This window comes from Vombatus ursinus, unplaced genomic scaffold (genome assembly GCF_900497805.2).
Source record: "Vombatus ursinus unplaced genomic scaffold, bare-nosed wombat genome assembly UNPS02010639.1, whole genome shotgun sequence".
NCBI classification, from domain to species: domain Eukaryota; kingdom Metazoa; phylum Chordata; class Mammalia; order Diprotodontia; family Vombatidae; genus Vombatus; species Vombatus ursinus.
Window position 1 is genome coordinate 496,766 of NW_020950417.1, and position 24,200 is coordinate 520,965.

Genomic DNA, 24,200 nt, shown 5'->3' on the forward strand with positions numbered 1-24,200 from the left:
TTCCTTTTCCCTCCCTTTTATTTAAAAAAAAATGGAAGGGGTTTGGACCTGTGATTTTGTTGCTATGTGCAAACCCATAGCTCCTTTGCCACTTAAAGCCTTAGAGGGTTGTCTTGGGAACTGGAAAGCAAAGTGACTTACTGTTGGTCACATAGCCATCATATGTCAGAGGGAGAATGGGAACGTAGGTCTTCCTGATTGTAAAGCTGGCCCTCTCTCCACTATGCCTTGTAAATTCTCAAATGTTGGATAAAGACATGTATTAATCTAAATATTAGTAGATGTATATACTTATGTGTATATGGTGGATGTGCCAATTGTTAAATTTTCAGCATGAGCATTTACACTGTGGAAATTGGCAAAAGGTACGCATCAGGATTTGACTTTTTATTTTGTTGATTGTCTAGACTTTAGAAAGTGATCTAGAAAAGGTAAATAATGCAAATTAAGCTTGAATGTGTGGTGAGTACAATTTTTCCTTCTTCTGGAGGGGCAGTTGTTAAACATTTACTAGCACATTATTGCATTTACACATTGTTGAGAGAGTCTCTGATTTTATGTTGGTGTAGGTGTGAAGATCTGCAATTTATTCATCTTAGGGGGTCACCTGGGAACATTGAGAAGTTAAATGACTTACTCTGGATCACACAGAGCAGGATGTTACAGAGGATGAACTTGGACCCAGGTTTTCCTGACTATCTTCTAAACTAGTGGGGTCAAATTCAAATAGAAATGGGTCCCTGCAGGCCATATTTAGACTTAGAAAACCTCAAATTAACAATAGCTATGTTGTATTGTATTTTTACTTTGCTCAAGATTTCCTATTTACATTTTAATATGAATCTGGGAGGGTTTGACACCACTGTGTCTTCCATATTTACATGGAGGTCCACATAGAATCACTTTGAATCTAAGACAGCCTTACAGCTGTCTCTGTATTGCTCTGAATGTCCCTGTCACATGTGCCGATAGTTTTATATCTAATTTTCACTGCCACCCAAACAGGTTGGTTTTCCTTCCTTGCTTTAACTGAGCTGTACAGCAGAAGAAGAGTTGATATTAATGAATCTCATTCTTGAATGTCAGTGAGATTGTGAAATACTGGAAATGAAGGATTTAATGAGACTCATTGGTTATTTTTCTTATTTCCTTACTTCTTCAAAAATGACCTTTTTGAATCCTGTATGCATGCCCTAGAATGGCAAAGCACATCTTTAATATAATATTGATTTATTAATGTAATTTATTAATATAATAAGCAGCTAGGTGGTGAAGTGGATAGAATGCCAGGCCTGGAGTCAGGAAAACCTGAGCTCAAATCCGGCCTCAGACACTTAACTAACTTTGTGACCCTGAGCAAGTTCCTTAACCCTGTTTGCCTCAGTTTCCTTATCTGTAAAATGAACTGGAGAAGGAAATGGCAAACCACTTCAGTATCTCTGCCAAGAAAACCCCAAATTGGGTCTCAAAGAGTCAGACATGACTAAACAGCTAAGCAACAACAATGAAATTAATATAATATTAAAAATGTATTAATACAAATTATATGGTAGAGATTAGGAAGGAATGAGTGTCTTCTCATTTATTTTATCATCTGAGTTGTGAAAAGCAGTTTTTGTTCCTTTTTTTTTTTTAAGTTCACATCTGGAAGCCTTGTTATTTCAATGCCCTTGGAGCTGTGACACATTTTAAATAAGTGTGGGCTTGTATACCCTCTAACTTCCTCCTAGGGCTATAAAATAACTCTTTATTAGACTCCTTTATGTGTTTTCCCCAGGCCCTTTACAATGTTACAAAACTTAGGGACAATTTCCTTGCTCTGTTGATACATTTGTCAGTCTAACATCTCCCTACCATCTTCCGATGATGAAGTCACCCTCTCTACAAGTCACTCCTTTGTTCACCTAGAGCCAGGCTCCTTTCAAGCATCTCCTTCGCCCCTGCTCTCCCATGAAAAGATAATACAGTAAACTCCAGCTTCACCTAGCTCCCTTCCTGGTGATTCAGACATGTTCCCATCTTAAATGGGAAAAAGGAAATTTTAATCTGAAGCCTATGTAGCAAGTGATTGAATTTCACTTTGAAAAAGCCTAGAAGCAGAGGTGGGGAACCCACGGCTTCGAGACTACATGTGGCCCTCTAGTCCTCAGGTGCGGCCCTTTGACTTTCAGCCATACTTGAGGGTCTTGAGGGCCACAAGAGGCCTCGAGGCCACAGGTTCCCCACCCCTGACTTTGAACTGATTGCAGACTAGTCATTACCAACAATGGAGATGGAATACCATTTATCCAGTTAACTCAGGGTCATTGTTAAGCAACAAGTATATACTTGCTTACTACCAAATGATTTATGTAATGATAGTGGGTCCTGGAACCATGACTTTCTGCTCCACCCCCCCCAATGCTTCTTCCCTGTCAAAGTCTTGAGACTCAAGAGAGAAAAGATTGTGTTCACACCATTTTATTTATTTATTGCTTTTTGGGGAGGCAATTGGGGTTAAGTGACTTGCCCAGGGTCACATAGCTAGTAAGTGTCAAGTGTCTGAGGATGGATTTGAACTCAGGTCCTCCTGACTCTAGGGCTAGAGCTCTATCCACTGCGCCACCCAGCAGCCCCAAATGTACATTATCTTTTATGTATTTATTTATTTTTTTGGTGAGGCAATTGGGGTTAAGTGACTTATCTGGGGTCACACAGCTAATGTCAAGTGTTTGAGGCCAGATTTAAACTCAGGTCCTTCTGACTCCAGGGCCCAGTGCTCTATCCATTCCGTCCATCACCTAGCTGCCCCTTGTTTACACCATTTTAGGTAGACACTTGGATGAAAATAAAATGAATCACCATCTCATTATACCACATCTAAATATGAGAGCTCTTTAGGCTAATATAGATCATAGGACAATAGAGTTAGAGCCAGAAAGGGCTGAAGAGGCCATTTAGTCCAACCTCTCCCATTTGACAGATGAAGAAACTGAGGCTCCCAAAAGATTAAGTGACTTGCCTATGATCACACAGATAGTAATTGGCAGAACTGGGTTTCAAACCCAGTTCTCTGACTCCAAATTCAGTGTTCCAATCTTAGAGATTCCTTAGGTCAGGGGGCCCCAAGTGGCAGTTTAGTATCTACTATGAGACCTTGAAGCTTTGTTTGGTAGATCTCTAAGCTGTTTGCTATGATTATAGCACCTCTCCTGACAGCTTGTCCCCCACGCCCCCGATAGCACCCCAATCCAAAAATCAAAGCTATCAGTTGTGACCTCTCCCCAAGTTTAAGGATTTATGGACAGTAATTGCCACCCCTTTGCTAGCTAACTTCTGGATTTGTGGAAGTTAAATGTAGCTTTTCCACATACTGATCATTATTGGTGGAGTTGTGAATTGGTCCAGTCTTTCTGGAAAGCAAAAGGGAATTATTGAAAGGGGCATAAGGCAGAAATATGATGACAAAAGTTTAAACAACAAGCTGGGAGGAGGGGGAAGTATGCAAAACCCTCTTTTAAGTTTAATCATTGACATTTTCTCAATCACTATCTTAAGTTTAGACAATCAGCAGAACAATAAATTAAGCCCCCCCTCTTTTTTTTAATATTTCACAACATCCAAGGTGTAAAGCTCACACTGAAAATTTAACTCTAGCACACCCTTGGGCCCATACCCTAAACACCAAAATATGTAAAACCACACTTTTTGTAGTAGCAAAGAACTTGCAACAAAATAGATGCCCATACAGGGGTGGGGAACCTATGGCCTTGAGGCCACATGTGGCCTTCTATATCCTCAAGTGCAGCCCTTTGACTGAGTCCAAGTTTTACAGAACAAATCCTTTTATTAAGGGGATTCGTTCTGTGAAATTTGGATTCAGTCAAAGGGCTAACAAATGACTAAATAAATTGTACAGATTGTAGTAGGTCGTGATGACTGAGACATGGTTGCATTGACAAGTGTTTCAAGGGATCAAGGAAAGTGTTCCCAGGTTTTATAACATTGTTAAAGGCCTTGGGGAAATGCATAAAAGAACCCAATAAAAAGTTATTTTATAACACTACAAGAAAGCTGTGAGTGTATGTTAAGAAACAATAAATCTGAAGAATACAGAGAAGCATGGAAAGACTTCTCTGAAATGATACACAATGAAGTGAGCAGAGCTAGGAGGATAGTGTAGGTGATGATTTCAGCAATAGAGATGGAAAGAATGACCACAAAATGAGGACTGAATAGTTTCATTAATGTGATCTATCTTGGCCCTGAAAAGGAGCTATGAGTATACCTTTTCCTTCCTTCTTGGAAGGAATGGGATGTTCTTGAGTGTGGACCACTGCAGATGCTGGGGGAGGGGCAGGAATATATTGGGAATGAGGTGATTCAAAGGCAAAAGAGATCAATAAAAAAATTTTTTTATAGCAGTCTCTTTTTATAGGATGGTAACAGGGACTAGAAACTAGGGATCTCAGCCTTAGCCTTAGGTTAATTATAAAGAATTGCAGCATTTTGATATCATAGGGTCTACTTAATTAGAAGGAGAATGGAGTAATTTGAAATCAAACAAACCAAAGACCTCATAATCAATTTTTAAAATCTCTTTCCAGTTTGATTTATTCATAATAATGTGTAACAAAATAACATTGGTATGATATATTGCACTCAATAAACAGGTGTAAGTATCTAAATGTTGACCTTCTATCCTTCGTTCCCAGGTTAAATTTCCTTCCTAATGTGGAATTAGTCAAAAGCATTTACTGACCACTTTCTGTGTGTCATTTAGCACAATGCTCAGCACTGGGAATGCAAAGAAAAGTGTATGACAGTTCCTTCTCTCAAGTAGCTCATATTCTAATGGGGGGAGGGTGTAATAGCATGCAAAAAATTTTTACATACAAGATACATACTGTGTAAATGGAAGGAAATCTCTGGAGGAAGATGCTTACAGGAAGGGGAGTCATGGCAGGGAAGATTCTTTGTAAAAGGTAGGATTTGAGCTGTTTTGAAGGAAGTCAGGGAAACGAGATGAAGAAGGGGGGGAGGGTAAGGAAGGAGGACTTCCAGGCACGGGGGAGGGGTGGAATGCAGACCATGAAATGGTAAGGAGTTGGGAGAAAGAATAATAAGTCTGAAGAACAAACAGCAATGTCCCTGGTAGATCCTACATGGAGAGGAGTTAAGTATGAGAAGTCTGGAAAGGTAAGAAGGATTCAGGTTGTGATGGGCTTTAAAAGCCAAACAGGATTTTATATTTCATCCTAAAGGTAATGGGAGTCACTGGGATTTATTGAAGGGCAGGGGAGGGGAGGTTACATGGCCAGATTTATACTTTTTGGAAAATTACCTTGGCATTTGAGAGAGAGGATGGGTTAAAGTCAGGTCTTGGGGGGGAAACGAAGTAAGGGACCTAACAGTAAGATGTGATGAGAGCTTGAACCGGAGTGGTGTCACCCCCATTTCTTCAGTGGAAATTGGCTGTTGGGGGGGTTTAGAAACTGAATGCTGAAGATATTCCCAACCAACCCTGTGCTCAAGTGGGATTTGGTGGGACAGCAAAACCTCCTTAAATCAGATCCCGCTAATTCAGAATTTTTGGTCAGTGAGATAGGAGCTCAGGCTAATGTTTCTCTTGTCAGTACATTAGAAAAAAGGTTACAATAAGCAAAGTAGCAAAGCAAACATGATGTAAAGGGAAATGTTTAACCGGATTTAGAGACTAGTTCTCAGCTTCCCAGGTGGAGAATTTCCGGGCCTGGGACCCTGTGTTAGGTCATCTTTGTACCTCCCCCTGGGGCCCTATAACACTATCTGTTTATCGAGTGGTTAACTAACTGTTTGTATTCTGAAGGCCAAACCTTTCATCTATTTGTAGAAAACAATGTGCTAATTCTAACCAATCCTTATCTAATCAACCTCCCCTCCCCTCCCATTCCCCATTTTGGTATCCCTACCTGCCTTCTCCTGTCTGGTCCTGCATCAATCTTTACTGACCCTCCCTCCCTCCTTCACTGGATTGAGTTGTTTCTCTCCTAGAGAGAGTAAGATCTTTGAAGGCAGGGACTTTTATTTTTGTAGCTCCAGGGTGTGTGTGTGTGTGTGTGTGTGTGTGTGTGTGTGTGTGTGTGTGAGAGAGAGAGAGAGAGAGAGACACTCCTTTCAAGGGAATGTAAACTTCTTGAGACTAGTGACTTTCATTTTTGTCTCTGTGTCCCTCCCCAGCACCTAGCACTGTGCCTTGCTTGATGCAGGTCTTTAATAATTGCTTGTTGAATTGAATTGAATGAAGCCTAGTCAATAAGAACACTACTTTCAAGTTAGTTATTTGGGGGACTTATTATGAATCTATTGATATAAGGAGGTGTCCCAAAAGTCTTTGTGTAGTTTTAAACTTTGCACAAGCTTCAAGATGCACTAAGACTTTTGGGACACCATGTATAGTTATCTGTGTTAGTTGTAGGAGATTTTTTTTTAAAATACGCCTTAGTGAAAAAAAATCAAAATGAGGTCACTACTTTCTTCTTCCCACTACCAAAAAACCTGCCAATTTGAAATGAGTAAACCCTTATTATTCATATCTCTTGATAAGAGAGAGAGACCTTCTGGAATCCAGAGTGTGCCAAGAGTTTTAGTGCAGGCTTGAGCAATTAAAGGGAAGCTAGGTGGTCTAGTGGGCAGCTAGGTGGAACAGTGCATAGAGCACCTGGCCTGGAGTCAGGAAAACCTGAGTTCAAATCCTGCCTCTGACATTTACTAGCTGTGTAACTCCCTTAACCCTGTTTGCCTCAGTTTCCTCTGTATCTTTGTGAAGAAAATGCCAAAAGGAGTCATGAAGAGTCTGATACAACTGAACAATAACAAGCTGTTAAAACTTAAGTCTGCCTTAGGAATTTTGGAATATTTTGTGTAAGAGATGGCAATCAAAAAGCATTTATTCAGTATCATCTATGTGCTACTCACTGTGTAGACGTGAGTCTAAGACAAAAATTAAGTAGCCTCTGGTCTACAGCAGCTTACAGTGTATTGGGAAAGATAACATGTACATAGATAAGGATGTACACAGTTAATGCAAAGTAAACTTTTCTTGGGGGAGGAGAGGGCACTGGCAGTTGGGGGAAATCAGGAAATTGGCACTTGAGTAGAATTTTGAAGGAAACTAGGAGTTGTAAAAGGTGGAGGTAGAGGAGAGTGAATTGTAGCTGGACATGCTGGAGACTAGACAAATGACCGTTAAGTCAACCAGCAAAGGACAAGGTCTCTCACTGCATCCTGGGCCATCTGCAGTTGTCCTGATCTGTATCTTGCCACTGGACCCAGATGGCTCTGGAGGAGAAAGTGAGGCTAGTGACTTTGCAAAGCCCTGCCTCACTTAAATCCAATTCACTTGCAAGTCACAACATCACTTTCCCAGGGAAGGACAAACAACAACAATTAACAATTTGTTAAGTACTGTAATTTACCTGGGCAGCCCTTGTGCTAAGTAAAGGCAGGGAATATAAATACAGGCCAAAAAGAAAGATAGTCCCCACCTTACATTCTAATGGGGAAAAGATCACACATAAAGGGGGAGCTGAGAAGCAAGTTTGGGCAGGGGAAGATTAGGAGGTACCTGTACATGGTGATTAAGTCTGCAGAAGGATGCCTGTCCCCCCCAAACCACTTAACTTCTCAGCCTCAGTTTCCTCATCTGTCGAATGAGGATAATAATAGTGCTGTCAGGAACATCAAATGAAATAATATGGGTAAAGTTCTTTACAAACCTTCGAATGCTATGTAAATGTTAGCTATTGTTATAGAAATGATTCTTGTTTAAGTCATAATAACAACTAACATTTATATAGTACTTTAAGAACTAGAATTACATTTTTCAACACTCCCCAGTATTGGTCAAAAGAAGATGAAGTTATATTTATTAACTGCTTTACAGGGGTTTTTTGGGCGGGGAGGTGGGGTAGAGAATTTGAGTTGTTGGGTAGAGGTTCAGACTGTAATTTCATAGGTGAAAACTTCCTCAACAAATGTAGAATCAGCAACTCATATGCAACTTTTAGTCTTAGAGAGTTGGCTGGGGGCCCTGAGTGGTCATACAAGCTAATCTGGGACTAAACTAGGGACTTGAAACCATGACTTCCTGACCCCAGAGGAGCCTTTATCAATGATGCCATCCTGCCTCTCACACGTCTTTTTTTTTTTTTTTTTGGCTTTTTTGGTGAGGCAATTGGGGTTAAGTGACTTGTCAGGGTCACACAGCTAGTAAGTATCAAGTGTCTGAGGCCACATTTGAACTCAGGTCCTCCTGACTCCAAAGCCAGAACTCTATCCACTTCGCCACCTAGCTGCCTCTCACACCTCATTTTTATCCTGCCCAAATGAAGTCTGCAAATTAAAATGTTAAATCACTGTAAGGAAAAACATTCTATTTGTAATGATGCCCTTGGTATGTTAGAATGATAACAATGTGCACAGATTCTTGGTTTTCCAAGGTTTTGTTGTTATTCAGTCATTTTTCAGTCACGTCTGACTCTTTGTGACCTCATTTGGGGTTTTCTTGGCAAAGATACTGGAATGGTTTGCCATTTCCTTCTCCAGGTCTTTTTACAAATGAGGAAACTGAGGTGAACAGAATGAAGTGATTTGCCCAGGGTCACACAACTAGTGAGTGTCTGAGACTGGATTTGAACTCAGGTCTTGGTGACTCCAGGCCTGGTGCTCTATCCACTGTATCACCTTGCTGCTCTCTTTCCAAGGTTTTAGGGAGTCTTAAAAACACAGACTGCCTGATTAGGTCAGTCTTATAAAATAGCTACTTTCCCATTGTTGCTTTGCTTTGTGTGGAGACTAAAACCTTCATTTCCCCATTGGCTGTTCCTGTCCTCTGCTTATCTGCTTACTCAACCTTTAGTATTTGGCAGAAACTCTTCGTGTGCCCCTGCTGCCCGATTTTACAATTAATTTTCTCCTGAAATGCTTACATAGTGGTATGTACAGGCCTGAGGAATAGGATTTCACTCCTGCTTTGTCTGCCACTAGTTCATTACAGGCCAAGTACGTCCGTCTGACAATACTTCCTCTTATGGGTGGCCCCCAAACCTTTGGGAATAAAGACTAACGTCCTCATTAGCAACTTTATTCATAGGCATGAGGGTTGGTTATTGGTGTAAGTGCAAAACCTTTGTGTGTCTACACTGTCTTATTCTCCAAGGTTGTTTTTAGAGACTGCAAATCCCTGCTTCTGGGACTGTTTATTGGCTTGTCTCTTGGAGTTAATTATATAACTCTTTCATAGGAGGAGGATTCTATTGGACACGATTTTTGTTTTTTTCGTATGGCTAACCTGCAGTGAAGAATAGGACAGAGATAGTTTTATCTTTTCAGCCTGGACTCAAATAAAGGTAGCTTAATTGGGTATAAGCCAGCTCTCTAAACTTTGTGATCTGGGAGCATTCTTTGTTTTGTGACTCTTTCGTCTCTCCTGAAGATTAAAAAGGTTTTTATTTTAGAAGAGAACATGGCATAGTGGGCAGAGAGGGTGTGCCTTACAGTCAACTTACCTGAAGTCAAATCTTTCTTCTGTCTGTCAAATGCCAACTGTGTGGCCCTGGGCAAGTCACCTTCATTCTCAGCATCCTCAGGCAGCTCTCTTAGATTATATAGTACGGTTATGACTTCCATGTCCCCGACTTTAATACAGTCATCTCTTCCACCTCAAGACCTTTCCCCAGCCCAGTTTGAATATATCATGGTTTGGATATATCGAGAGTCAGAATAAAAAATTAAATGGGAATTTTTGAAGAGTTTTGTGGAAGTCTCAGGCGACACACAGATGGCACAGAAAAAATTCAGAAACGCATAACCCAAATTTTACAATAAGGTACTGTAAACACACTATAAGAGAAAAAATTCAGACTTTTCTGGTATGAAAGGAGAACAAAAAAATTTTATGCAGATTTTCCAGATTGAGGGGCACTGAGCCCCTAACCACCACCACCCCTCAACCCCTTCACCCTCCCCCCATGTGGAAGGGATAACTATAATCATAGAAGATATGCTTGACCAATGAAGTAACCCTACTTGTTCCCTAAACCAATGAGATGAAGTCATAGTTACTGATGATGATTTTCCCCATTTGTTTGATTATAACACTGATTAATTACAGTTATACAAATTTGCTCTGATATCTCCCCCTTCCCTTCCTGTTTTCTCTCCACACCATTGTCCTAGGCATTCGTTGAGCTGTGGAATGAAGTCTTGGGGATCTTAGGGATCTTGGTGGTTACCTAAAGTCTACAATAACCTTTTCAAAGAAACTATCAGGGATTCATAGGTCCCTCTGGCAGGCACTGCAGAGGCCTTCAAGGCCCCAGGTTTAGCCTTTTTGTTGTTCTCAAAGGAACCCTAAATGAAAAATAGCAGCTTAATCCTGAGGATTAGCATCAATTCCTCTTGGAATCATTCCTTCTCCCAAAGACAGAACACTTTAGCTGACCTCTGGAGTCCAGTGTGGGAGCCAGGCTCTTGTCTGGTAGGGGCTGTATCCCCAGCTCCTGGCACATGGTGCAACTGTAAGAGCGTTGGATCTAGAGTCCCATCTTTGCTGCTTATTGACAGGGTGACCTTGGGCAAGTTCTATTGATTCTCAGTTTCATCAACTGTGAAAATGAAGATAATACTTAGACTTTCTACTGCACGGGGTTGCTACGCTTAAATGTGAGCATAGGAAGACACTCAGTGTCTGTAATACACTATAGGAATTATACTGAACATTGTTATGCGAAGGGTCTAGGGAACAGCCAGTAGGCCAGTTTTTTGGGGGGTGGTGGGAGGTGGGAAGGGAAGCAATGTGAAATGATACTAGAAAGAAGGAATAAGATTAGGAATTAGATTAGGAATAAGATTATCAAGGGATGTCAGTGTCAAACAAGAGTTTGTTCTTTATCTTAGAGGCAGTAAGGAGCTATCTAAACTTCTTGAGCAGGGGATGCCTCGTGCCTAAAGAATATCAATTTGTCAGCTTTGTCAAGGAGTCAGTAGTGAGGGGAAGGACTAGAGATGGAGAGGCCAATTAGGAGTCTGTGAGGAGGCTGCTTCAGTGGGAAAGGAGATAGACCTAGGAAATGTTGTGGAGGCAGACTCCATAGTCCATGGCACCTGATTTGGAAATTGGGAATCAGGAAGAGCACAGAGTTGATGATCATTTGATGATGCCCTCAAAAGAAATAGAGAAGTTAGGAAGAATAGATATGCTTTGGATATACGGCAACTAGGTGGCACAGTGGATGGAGGTGGGGATGGGGTGAAGGGACCTGGATTCAAGAAGACCTGAGTTCAAATGCGGCCTAAGTCTCTAAGACCCTGAACAAGCTACTTAACCCTTGTTTGCCTCAGTTTCCTCATCTGTAAAATGGCACCTACCCCCCTCCTTATTCTAGCATTGTCATGAGGATCAAATAAGATAACAATCAAAAAGTGTTTAGCACAGTGCCTGACATATAGTAAGTGCTATATTTTCTTGTTGAATTGTTTGTTGTGTCTGACTCTTGGTGACCCCATTTGGGGTTTTCTTGGTAAAGATATTGGAGTGGTTTGTGATGTCCTTCTCCAGCTCATTTTACTTGACTTACCTAACGTCACACAGCTAGTAAGTGTCTGAGGCCAGATTTGAACTCGGGAAGATGAGTCTTCCTGACTCTAGGCCCTGCACTATGTCCACTGTGCCACTTAGTTATCTCAAGTGCTATATACATGTTAGTCATTATCATTATCATTATTACTATTATTATTATTAAACCAAGGAGTTAAGTTCCTTAGGCCTAAATTTGTCAATATAATTTGTGTGTAGGTCCATGAAGAGTGCTTGCTTTGGAGTTGGAAGATGTTGGTGAGTGCCGGTAACAGCTTCAGTTTCTGCCTCTATAGTGTCAAGAGGTTGAACTAATGAACTCTTACATTCCCTGCTAACTCTAACTCCTATGATCATCTTCTGACATCGCCTCCAATTAACATGAAAATGAAAAAACAGAAGGCCTTGTTCTTAGATTTGTACACACATTTGGCTCTCACCTCTAGTTATCCCTGCCTCCAAACCTTTTTCTACCCAGTTACCAGATTTATATTCCTAAAGTACAGGTTTTACCATGTCATTTCCTTCCTCAAATAGCTCCAGGGGCCCCCTGGGCATCAAAGATAAAATATAGACTTACCTGTTAGACATTTAAATCCCTTCAGAATGGGTTTTATCCCACTTTTCCCGGCTGATGACACATTACTCTCCCCTAACACTCTACCCTCCAGCCAGACTCACTGTTCCTTGTATACAATATTCTGTCTCTTGCCTCCATACCTTTTCATAGCCTATACCACAGGATTAAAAGGCTCTTCCTCCTAGACTTTTCCTCTTGGAACCTCCAGCTTCCTTCAAGGCTTAGTGCACATGCCTACTTCCTTTAAGTGGCCTTTCCTGATTTTCCAGTTCTTAGTCTTCCAGCTTCCTCCTCCACCAGCCCTACCTCAATCATGGGATCATAGGATTGTAGACGGAGAGCTGGAAGTGGTCTCAGAAATCACTAATCCCATTCCCTCATTTTACAGATGAAGGAATGAAGGCACAAGCAGATCCATAAAGCTATTTGCCCAAGGTCATTCACGTGGTTAGTAGCAGAGCAGAATTTGAACTAAGATCTTCTGGCTCCAAAGCCAAACCTATTGTATCATGCTAGTGGAATATAAGCTTTTTGACAACAGGGGGATGCCTTATTTTTTCATTGCCTGACACATAGTATGAATTTAAATGCTTGCTGTTCGATTGATTGATATCCAAGGAGAAGGGGTAAGCAACCTAGGGCCTAGGTACTAATTGTTATTGGCCCTCCGTCAGTCCTCTCTCTCAATATGCATTCACCTTTCTTTCTTTATTCTCTTTCTCCCTTCTTTCTTGTTGCATCTTTTTTTTTTGTCTTATTTCACCTTAATTCAATCAACCATCCATCCATCAACCAATATTTCATGCACAAAGGCTGCTGTGTTCAAGGCATTTCTGGGCAGTGTTGGAGACACAAAGAAAAAACAGGAAATGATCCACGTTCTCAAGGAGTCTACAGTCTGTCTCATTGGCATGGGCACAGGAAAGTGAGGCATGTGGAAATGAAAAGCTACATAGCCATAAATACCAAATGAGAGCAACGGCCTAAATTCAGAGCTGGGAGAGCTCTTCAGGCTGGCCTACTGGTGGTTTGGGTCTGATATTAGAATGAAATGAGACAATTATAGGTCATTCAACAACAAAAGGAGGTTTGGTTAGTTGGGGTATGTAAAGGATAACAAGGTTACAGCCCTTAGCTCTGGTAGAATTGGCCCAGTGGATAGAGTGGAAGACTTGGAGTCAGTCAGGCCTAAGTATGAATCCAGCCTCAGATATCTGTTTGCTGTGCTATCCTGGGCAATCATTTAACCTCTCTCAGTCTTGGTTTCCTCATCTATAAAATGGAAATAATAATAGTGCCTACCTCTGGATACAGCACCAGGCCTAGAATCAAGAGGAAACTGAATTCAAATCTTGCCTCAGACAATTATTAGCTGCTTGACCTTGGGCAAGTCATTTAACCTCTGCCTCAATTTCCTCATCTGTAAAATGGGGGTAATAGTAGCACCTACCTCCTGGTGTTGTTATGAGGATCAAATGACATAATATTTGTAAAGTTCTTCGCATAATGCCTGGTACATAGTAAGCACTATATAAATGTAAGCCATCATCATCATTATTATTATCATTATTACTTCCCAGGGTTGTTGTGAAGATCAAATGAGAGAATATTAGTAAAGCAATTTGCAAATCTTAAAGCACTGTGTAAATGCTGTTTTATTTTGTTTTTGTTTTTTTTGGTGAGGCAATTGGGGTTAAGTGACTTGCCCAGGGTCATAAAGCTAGTAAGTGTCAAGTGTCTGAGGCCAGATTTGAACTCAGGTCCTCCTGATTCCAAGGCCAGAACTTTATCCACTGCACCATCTAGCTGCCCCCTAACTGTGTGGCCTCCTTCCTTTCATTCCAGGGTGGGGTATGGTGACTGGGGGTATTGAGGTGGGGTGGGGGAGGTTGGTGTATCCTGCCAAGTTAGAAGGGCTCAGACTTTGTATTTATGGATCCAGGTGATCAGGAATTACTTCAACATGCCCTAAGGTCACCAGGAAGCTGTCAACCCTCTTGACCAATCAAGTCTTAGGGAGAGCTTCCTTGCCTTTTGAGTTTTTCTCCTTCGGGGTAAAGAACCCTGGTAGATACTAATCCTATCACAGAAGAACTTGTGTGTGGTTTGTGTTGTGGGGGCTGGATTTGGAATGACTGCTTCTTTCCCACCAAAGTCCTGCTAGCAGCACCTACAGGTTGCTAATGACATCTGTGACCACAGAGGTTATTGACCCTGGACTCTGGGACTGCGAGCCATCTGCACATACAAAAGTGGAAAATGCATCCTCAGGCAATTTTCTGTCTTCCCACAGTTCAAGGAAGCTTCTGGTCTACTTAGGAAAAGGGAAGTACCGTTAAAAATAGGTGGTTTAATTGGGGGTAGGGCAAAAATCCAAAAATAGGAGTTTGCAATAACAGTAAAAAAAAAAAAATAAAAAAAAAACTAATATGCAGCAAAGAGGCAAGCCAATACCGAAGGCAAATAGAAGAACCTTTTCATAGAATGAAGTGAAAGCCCTGCTTCTTTCTTCTTTCCATTAAGATCATTGCCAGCTCTTCTTTTTAAGGTCCATTCAATTATCCTGAGTTTTCCCTATCTCCTTACTTGAGGTGTACCTCATTAACAAGGAACACTTTTCATTACTTTAAAATCATTTGGATATTCCCTTGGTGATTTAATTATTGGCAACTTTTTTAATGTATTTGGAGAGACGTCAATTTGCAGCTGTTTCTGCCCATGAAAAAAGAAATGAAGAATTAAGAGAATTAACTTCAATAATTCAAGCTTCCCTGACCTCAAAGCCCAGCCCAGTCTTCCTTATGTAAAAATTTTAGATGAATTATCATTACATCTCATTATGAAAGAAGTAAAGACGAGATACTATTATTGCAATTTTGAAGATCAGGAAATCAGGGGTAGGTTGAGAAATGTAGTTAATCCCATGTATACAAAAGCTTGGAGGTAGAGCCAGGGACAATTAGCATTCTACACCTTCTTCAGAATATGTTGCCTTGAACTCTTCAGTTATAATTTTTTATGCTTAAAAGCAGCTGTATGGTTTTCATGTAGTTGCAGAAGTATCAATGCTTTTCGCTTATTTTTGACAGGAAATATATTGAACAAGTCTACTAAAAGCTTGATTGTTTGTGTGACTTTCTTTGGATGTGGATTTGTGGCTTTATAATGTGAATCAAGAAGTATAAAATAATCCTGACATTTTCCTCGGTAAGGGAAAGCATTATACTCATTAATGTTTTTCCTTTGCAGGGATCCGCATCTCCTGGACCCGGTGATGGAATATGTGAAGGTATGTCGTGGTGGTCATAACCCAAATCATGTGTGTGGCATGATTCACAGGGTTTCCATTTCTAAGTGAGTGTTACTAACTAATGCTCCAGTCAGATGATGAAGAGGAAGCTGGTTCTGCCATTTGAATCTATTACAGCAATTTAAATCTATTAGAGTAATGGGTCATGCTCTCTCCCAATCCCGTATGTCACCTTGGGACTTTTCTTTTCCAGAGGGAAGGCTCAAGAGACTTGCCTGGGCTTTCTACTGTTCTATTGCATGGATGTCCTTTCAGAGCTGCTGAGTCTCTTATTTTGAGGTGGGGATGAGTGATGAGTTTCTCCCTACTGGGGTTAACATTTGTTGTATGATTATTGTCCCTATCATCAGAAAGATTCTTTGCATTCTTTTTCTTTTTTTGAGGTCTGCCATTACTAAGGCACGTCACCTCCTAGGATGTAGGTAACTCTAAATTACCTAATCAAGCTTTTTATAATTATACATATTCCACTTATTTCTACCTAAACACAGGCAGTTACTGAATAAAGTAAGCAGATTTAAAGATATTTATTTCCCTTAGAATGAATGTCATTCCATTTTTTAATTACTTAAGGACAAGTTATTTCATCTGTGGATTATTTAGACCAGGGGTCCTAATGTGGGGTCCATGGATTTTAGGGAGGGGGCCTCTGAACTGGTGGGAAAAAATTGTATATTTTTTTCACTGAGGTCTAACTTACATTTAGCATTTCCTTCAATTTTGAAGGAAGGCAGTGAACCACAAAAATATTAACAGTACTTGTGATTTTGTAACCAATAGAAATCACATCTATTTTTTTTTCATATTATTGTTATTGCCAGTAATATTGTTTGTAGTCATTACTACTTCAGAATTACTGTATTACTAAGACCTTCTTGTAGATTTTAAGTGATCACAGTCTGATCAACTCCTGAATGTATTTCATTGTGGTTGGCTTCCTTTGTAATCATATGTATTTTATTTGGGGATCCAAACCCATTGTATTTTCTTTTCATTTTTTCCCCACCCACCCAGTTCCCCCCTTCCTTCTCCTGTGGCTCTTCTGTCAGTGAACAACTGGGAAAGGACTAGGAAGTGTCTCCTTCCCTTAATGTGCATGATGGAAGGGTGCTTGTATTGGTTTTATGGGTTTTGTTATGGATTTGATTTGTGCTGGTCCTGACACATATTTGTGTGCCACTCCCCTTAGGTTGCATGGAGGCATGATTAAGTGAGAAGAGCACTTGAGTCAGAGGATCTGGGTTCGAATGCTACCTTTGATGCTTGCTGCTTGTGCCACCTTAGTCAAATCACATAATGTCCCCGGTCCTCAGTTTCCTCATCTTTAAAATAAGAGGAATCACACTAGATGTATTCTGGTCACTTCTAGCTCTAAATCTGCAATTTTGTGATTATTTGGAATATCTTATATCTAGCTAGCATTTGTATGGGCAGCTAGGTAATGCAATGGATAGAGTGCCTGGCCTGGAATCAGGAAATTTTGTTGTTGTTTAGTTGTTTTTTAGTTGTGTCTAAATCTTCATGGCTCCTTTTAGGGTTTTCTCGGCAGAGATACTGGAGTGGTTTGCCATTTCTTTCTCCAGCTCATTTTTACAGATGAGGAAACTGAGGTAAACAAGGGTTCAGTAACTTGCCCAAGGTCATTCAGCTAGTGTCTGAGGCTGGATTTGAACTCAGGAAGAAGAGAAGACCTGAATTAAGTCATTTAGCCCTGTTTGCCTTTATTTCTTCATCTGTGAAATGAGCTGGAGGAGGAAATGGCAAACCACTCCAGTATCTCTGCCAAGAAAACCCCAAATGGGGTCACGAAGAGTCGGACATGACGGAAATGAGTCAACAACAAGCATTTAAATAGCACTTTTAGGGGCAGCAAGGTGGCGCAGTGGATAGAGCTCCAGACCTGGAGTCAGGAGGACCAGGGCTCAAAGCCAACCTCAAACACTTACTAGCTGTGTGACCCTGGACGAGTCATTTAACCCCATTGCCTCCCCCTCCCCCCAAATAAATAAATAAATAGCACTTTAAGGTTTGCAGAATGCTTTTATATATGTGAATTCATTTGGTTCTCACAGCAACCCTGTAAGCTAGGTGCTATATTCTTATGTTGCAGCTGAGGAAACTGAGGCAGATAAAAGCTAAGTAACTTGGGCAGGGTCACACAGCTAGTAAGTGTCTGAGGTTGGCTTTGAGCCCTGGTCTTCCTGATACCAGGCCCAGTATTCTATCTGTTGCAGCACCTCACTGTCTCTAGAATATCCTCTTGGATTGAGACGCTGTGGTATTCTACCGTTGAAATGGAACCTAGGATTGTAGAATTGGGGCTTGAACAGCTTTGGAGGCCATCTAATACAACTCCTTCATGAGGAACTAGAGACTGGGAGATTGTGATTTGCCTAAGGTCATGCAGGTAAGCCCCAGAGGCTAGATTTGAACCCATGACCTCAGATTCCAGTGCTCTTTCCACTCTACCACATTGCCCCCCCATAAACATTGAGATGCTTATTACAATTGTATACGGTTTTTTTTTTAATTCTCATTTCTTGCATTTTATCTAATGCAGTTATTACAGGGCAAAGGCCATGGCTTGTGGACTGATGGAGGGTGGTCTTGGTGGTGGTGTCTGAAGAGTTTTGTTAAAGCCTTTGCTTTAGAGCCCTGAGTAGGCCCCTTGTCACTGACATCACTCTTTAGGCTGGCCATCATTCAGTCATTGATCCTGACTGGGGATTGGAGGGCCATGAATGCACTCTGCAGGAGGGGCCAGCTGGCTGCCCTCAGGGAGAAGGAGGATGCCATCCCTGAGAAGAGAGTGATACTATCCAGGGGAAATGAGGACGTGTCCTGGGAAGAAGGGCCAAGTTTGGTCCTTTGGACTTTGGAGCCTCTTAACAGTGCCCTGCAGGGTCTAAATGTCACCTGGGCTATGCCAGAGAGCACATATTCTTTCTTCAGTACACACCAGATAAGGGCTTCGTTGGCAGAGCCTAAGTCACCATTCTAGAGAGTGGATGCAGAATGGCTACATTTTAAGAGTTTTTATTAAATTTCTATATTTTTAACATGGTTTGTGCTTGGAGTCAGATAGGTGGTGTAGTGTGTAGAGTGGTGGGCCTGGAGTCAGGAGTACCTGAGTTCCAATTTGTCCTTCCCTGAGAAAAATGGAGGCTATTCACCAAGAGATCCCTCTTCGTCTTTTCACGTCACTTAGACAGCGTCTGCTGCTATCTCCTCCTTCTCCTCTGTCTCAGATAATGAGGTGGCTCTTCCCTTTGCCAAGGCACACCCATCTGGGTGCCCCTATTCTAGCCCGTATTCTTGCTGCCTCTGTCATCCCCACCCTCTCAGTCATTTTCACTCTCTCCAGGTCTCCTGGCTACTTCCTTGATGCCTACTGTCTCTCTATCCCTTGATCCATCTATCCCCACTAAGCTCTCCATGCTATATCTCCCCTCCTTTCCCTAGCTAAAACTCTTTAAGAAAGTCAACTACAGTGGGTGCCTTCATCTCATCTCCTCTCCTCTCACTCTCTTCTGAACTTTCTGCAATCTGGCTTCCACCCTCATCATTTAATGGAAACAGTTCCTTCCAAAGTTGCGAATGATCTCTTATTTACCAAATCTGATGGCCTTATCTCAATCCTTGTGCGTCTTGACCTCTGTAGCCGTTGACACTGTTGATGACCCTATTTTCCTGGATACTGTCTTCTCTCTAGGTTTTTATGACATTACTCCCTCCTGATTCTCCTCCTACCATTCTGACCCCTTCTTTTTATAAAAATATTTTCTTTTTCCCGAATTACATGTAAAAACAACTTTTAACATTCTTTTTTTTTTAAGTTTGAGTTCCAAGTTCTATTCCTCACTTCCTCCCTCCCTTACCCCTCCCTGAGATGATAAGCAATCTGATATAGGTTAAACATGTGCAATCATGCAAAACACATTTCCATATTAGTCATTTCGTGCAAGAAAACGCAAAAAGAAAGAAGAAAGGAAAGAAAGAAAGAGAAAGGAAGAGAGAGAGATAGTATACTTTGGTCTGTGTTCAGACAACATCAGTTCTTTCTCTGGAGGTGGATAACATTTTTCATCATGAGTTCTTTGGGATTGTCTTGTATATTGGTACTGCTGAGAATAGCTAAGTCATTCACAGTTGTTCATTGTACAGCATTGCTGTTACTGTGTACAATGTTCTCCTGGTTCTGCTTACTGTACTCTGCATCAGTTCATGTAAGTCTTCCCAGGTTTTGCTGAAATTGTCCTGCTCATCATTTCTTGTTGTACAATAAAATTCCATTACAATCATATACCACATTCCCCAATTGATGGGCCTCCCCTCAATTTCTAATTCTTAGCCACCGCGAAAGGAGCTGCTATATTTTTGCATAAATAGGTTCTTCTCACCCTGCCCCCCACTTTTTTAATCTCTTTGGGATACAGACCTAGTAGTGGTATTGCTGGATCAAAGGGTATGCACAGTTTTATAGCCTTTTGGGCCTTGTTCCAAATTGCTCTCCAGATGGTCATCCTCAGCTCCTTCCCTGAATTTACTCCACATGTCCAGTCTATTGCCAGAGTCCTATTGGATCTAGTGATGCAATATCTTTTGTATACATCCTCCTCTCTCCTGGCATAGCTCCCACCTTTGTGTAGGCTCTTATCGTCTTATGCCTAGACTAATGCAGTAATTCCTTACTTAGTGTCCCTACTCCTGGCCATCCTCTGCTCAGCTTCCAAAATGATCTTCTTAAAGTGTAGGTCTGACCACTTCACCCCTCTATTCTATAAATTCTAGTGGACTCTTTATTACCTCCAGAATCAAATCTGAAACCCTCTGTCTGACCTTTGAAGATCTTCACAACCTGGTTCCTTCCTACCTTTTTAGTCTTATTAGACATTACTTCCCTTCAGACATTCTGATTTAGAGTCACTGGCCTTTTTGCTGTTTTTTTATTATTGTTCAGTTGTTTTTCAGTCATGTCCAACTCTTCATGACCTCAGTTGGGGTTTTCTTTGCAAAGATACTACAGCAGTTTGCCATTTCCTTCTCCAGTTCATTTTACAAATGAGGAAACTGAGGTAAACAGGGTTAAGTGACTTGTTCAGGGTCACACAGCTAGTAAGTGTCTGAAGTTGTATTTGAACTCAGGAAAAGGAGTCTTCACGACTCCATGATGGGTGCTCTGTCCACTCTGGCCATCTCCTATTCCTGTGCCTTTACTTGTTATACCATACCTGGAATGTTTTCCCTTTCTGTCTTTGCCTCCTGGCCTTCTTGGCTTCCTTCAGGACTCAGCTTAAATCCTACTTTAGGCAAGAGGCCTTTCTCGGTCTTTCCCCAACCTTTCTGCCCCACTCTTCCCCTTTCACCATAGTGCTGTCTCTCAGGGTTTTGCATGGTGCCAGGCACATAGTAGGTGCTTACTAAATGTTTATTGACTGACTGACTGATTGATATTACTTCCCATTTTCCCGGTGTATGTCTTGTAAGTACATGGGTATTTTTGCTTGTTGCTTTCCCCATTAGAATGTAAGCTCCATGAGGGTAGGGGCTTTGCTTGCTTTTCTTTGTATCCCCAGCATAATCAGGGCTTAATAAATGTTTGTTGACTTGACTAGAAAACTGCTTAGAGCACTGAGAGATTAAGTGAGATGTTCCAGGTCACGCAGCCAGTATGTGTTGGAGGCAAGACCTGAACCTACGTCTTCCTGGCTTCAAGGCTGGCTCTCTATCCATTGTGCCACACTGCCTCAAATACCTCTGGGACCCTGCCATACTTCATCATTCAGACTGAAACAAATTCCCCAAAACTTGTGGTCATTGGAGTAGTGAGAGCATCATCAAATTTCTATAAAATATATATACCTATTATATATAGTTATTTCTGTAGAAGATAAGTTTTATTGGGCAACTCCTTATTGTTGGGTAATGCTGGCTAGGCAATACTAGACTTTAGATTGTCTACCTTTTCTGCAAGATAGCTTTGTTTGCAGGAGAAAAGTATCAAGGTGGTTAAATGTCACTCCCCTACTCCATAAACTCCCATGGCTCCCTATTGTCTCTGAGATCAAATATAAAATCCTTTGTTTGACTTTTAAAATCCTTCACAATCTGGTCTCTTCTTCCCCTTCCAATCTTCCAGTTTAAATGAAGTTTACTCTTTTTTTTTCCATATTCCTTGAGTATCTTTGTTCTTTATGTAAAGTTGATGGTCTGTGATTGAACCTTGCACCACGGGCCTGTTGAAAATGTTCTCTTTAATTAAGGGATTCTTAACTTTGTATCTCAGATCCCTCTGGCCATCTGATGAAGCCTATGATCTCCTCAGAATAACTTTTTTAAAAATGTACAATGATAGAAAATGCTAAATTTCAATTAGAGGTTATTGAAACTTAGGGTATAATTTTTTTTTCACATTCAAGTTCATAGAAACTATCTATGAAATCTATTGTGAAACCTGAAATCTCTCCATGGTTGCCAGGGTAAGAACTTCTGCTTTAATGAATTGTGAGGTTCTGCATGATTAAATCATAACGTCTTTATAAAAAAGAAATAAATAGATTTTAGGTGTTCTAGCACTTAGCCTAGTGCCTGGCACATAGTAATACTTCATAAATGCTTGCTGATTGATCATTTCTAAGGCCATTTCTTTTTCAAACTGGTGTGATTTTTCTACTATGATTTCAGTTCAAATGTCTTCCACACTCCTCATTCTTGCCTGCTGTTACAAGAGGAGAAAATCATGAAAATTAATTGGATTGTTTCATGTCGAAGCCAGGCAGTGGTCAAAATGGCCCCAGCTTGCACACTGGCGATTCTAATCCTCTTAAAATTAAGGACGTGAGCTGGTCAGTGTGTTTCAGGTTCTCTGCCATGAACTAACCACAGAACCTTTTATAAAAGCATGCTGTCCTCCGTGGAGATGAGGTCATAGATTATTCTTTCCGATCCCTTTTTAGTATAGTTTCCACAAGATACAAAAAGAAGGAGTGGTGTGAGACCAAGACCGTCTGACGCTTTCTCAGGAATCATTCTGGCCTACTGGAAAAGACAAAACCGGGCTTGCTAGCCCCCAGTCTGTCCAGCGGTGGATGGGACATGGGGGTCATGGAGGGGAGGGTGGAAAAGCAGAGTTTTGGAAAAGATACAGCTCGGTAGAGAATGAATACAAAATTGAATTCAATCCAATTTGTATTCTCTGTCCTCCTCCTTACCTGCTGTGCAGTTTGTATTGAAGCCTTATTAATATGGCGTGAAAAGACAGGCTCCCTCGTTGCTTAGCCACCTCTGACTCTTCAGAGTTTAGGATAAAGGAGAAGCACGTGACAAGTGGGAAGTCCCATAGCTGTTTGGAATTCTTGTCAGTGTGTTTTCTGCCAGGCATTCCTCTCAGGGTTGTTGCCTCCAGCTGGCATTTTTGGACTTCGTGGCAGAATTTTGATATTTAGATTTTATTGGTGGAGTTGGGGATTTTGTCATCTAAAATCCTTGGCCTTTTGTTCTTTAGGCTCTTGCTTTTGGGGGTGGGGGGACATTTTTGGTACTCCTCTCCCCTTTCGTTTGTCCACTCCACCCATCCCTGACTCCCCCCCATAAAAAACCCTAAAAATGGCTATCAGTTTTTAAAGTTTTGTTCTCCCAAAAATTGTTATTTGGGGCATGGGTTGCTTTTCTGTAATTGAATATAATGGCATTCCTTCCACTGCTCTGGAAATTTAAAAAAAAACAACATCTTATTGTCCTTCAGATTGGAAGAACAAAATGTCTGCTGCCTTTGTCACCACATCTCCCCATTCATTGTGTAACTAGTGACTATGGCTAGTGGCATGAAGCCTTGGTATTTTCCTCTGCTTACAGCACATACCTTAGTAGATGAAATCAAAAGATTTATTTTTCTTTTAATAAGAGGAAATGCCTTTTAAAGGAATAGCTTGTGGCAAAATGGTGAAGTAAGGGAATGTTTGTCTTTTGGGCCTTTGCTGATCACTCCCGACAGAACTTTCTTGGTTTCTCTTTCCCACTGTACACTATCCTTCTCCTTCCCTCTCCCCCCAAAAAACTCCTTTATCTCTTCTATATCCAATCTTGTTTGGACCTCACTCTATACAGGGTTAGCTGATGTGATAAATTGTTTGTGCTAACATGTTAACTTGATACCGGGAGGGATCCTGATTTCATTTTTTATGTGCCTGGGCTCCTTCTGCCAGATTTTAGGTCAAACCTTTCTACACTTTCTTATCCTGGGAGAGTCTTGTTCGCGTCTTTCCAAAGAACTTCAACGGTAGATTCACCAGGGCACTGGTGCTGATCCTGCCGTATCCTTTGGGCTGTCTGTCTGTCCATCGATTGCCACTTGTTCTTACTATGTGGCTGGCCACACCTGGCCTCGATAACATCTTTCATGCTGCCTTTTTTTGAGTGCACGTCATGGTTGGTAATGGGCTATGCCCTGCACATGCTCTCTTTGAGTCACTTGAGCTCTTGATTCTCTGGAGATCGTGGTATTCTGTCATTCACAGCCATGTGGTCTCACTGTGAGATGGGCTTCTGGGATCATTGACAGCATTGCATGATGGCCATCTCCAGCCTGATGTTTTCTACCAACATTTTATTAGGTAAGATATTATTATTGTTATTATTAATAAACATTTTTGTAGACCCTACTATGTGCCAGGCATGTGCTAAGTACTTTACAAATATTACCTCAATTGATCTTC

General features: G+C 41.1%; 1 protein-coding gene across 2 annotated transcripts in view; it reads left to right on the plus strand.

The window, feature by feature from the left end:
* BCAR3 (BCAR3, NSP family adaptor protein) overlaps positions 1-24,200 on the plus strand; it is a 167,669-nt gene that overhangs the window by 27,969 nt on the left and 115,500 nt on the right. For both annotated transcript variants that reach the window (XM_027854888.1, XM_027854889.1), the window contains exon 3: positions 15,426-15,465. In XM_027854888.1, coding sequence (XP_027710689.1) covers positions 15,426-15,465 — 40 coding nt within the window. The remainder of the gene's footprint in view (positions 1-15,425; positions 15,466-24,200) is intronic.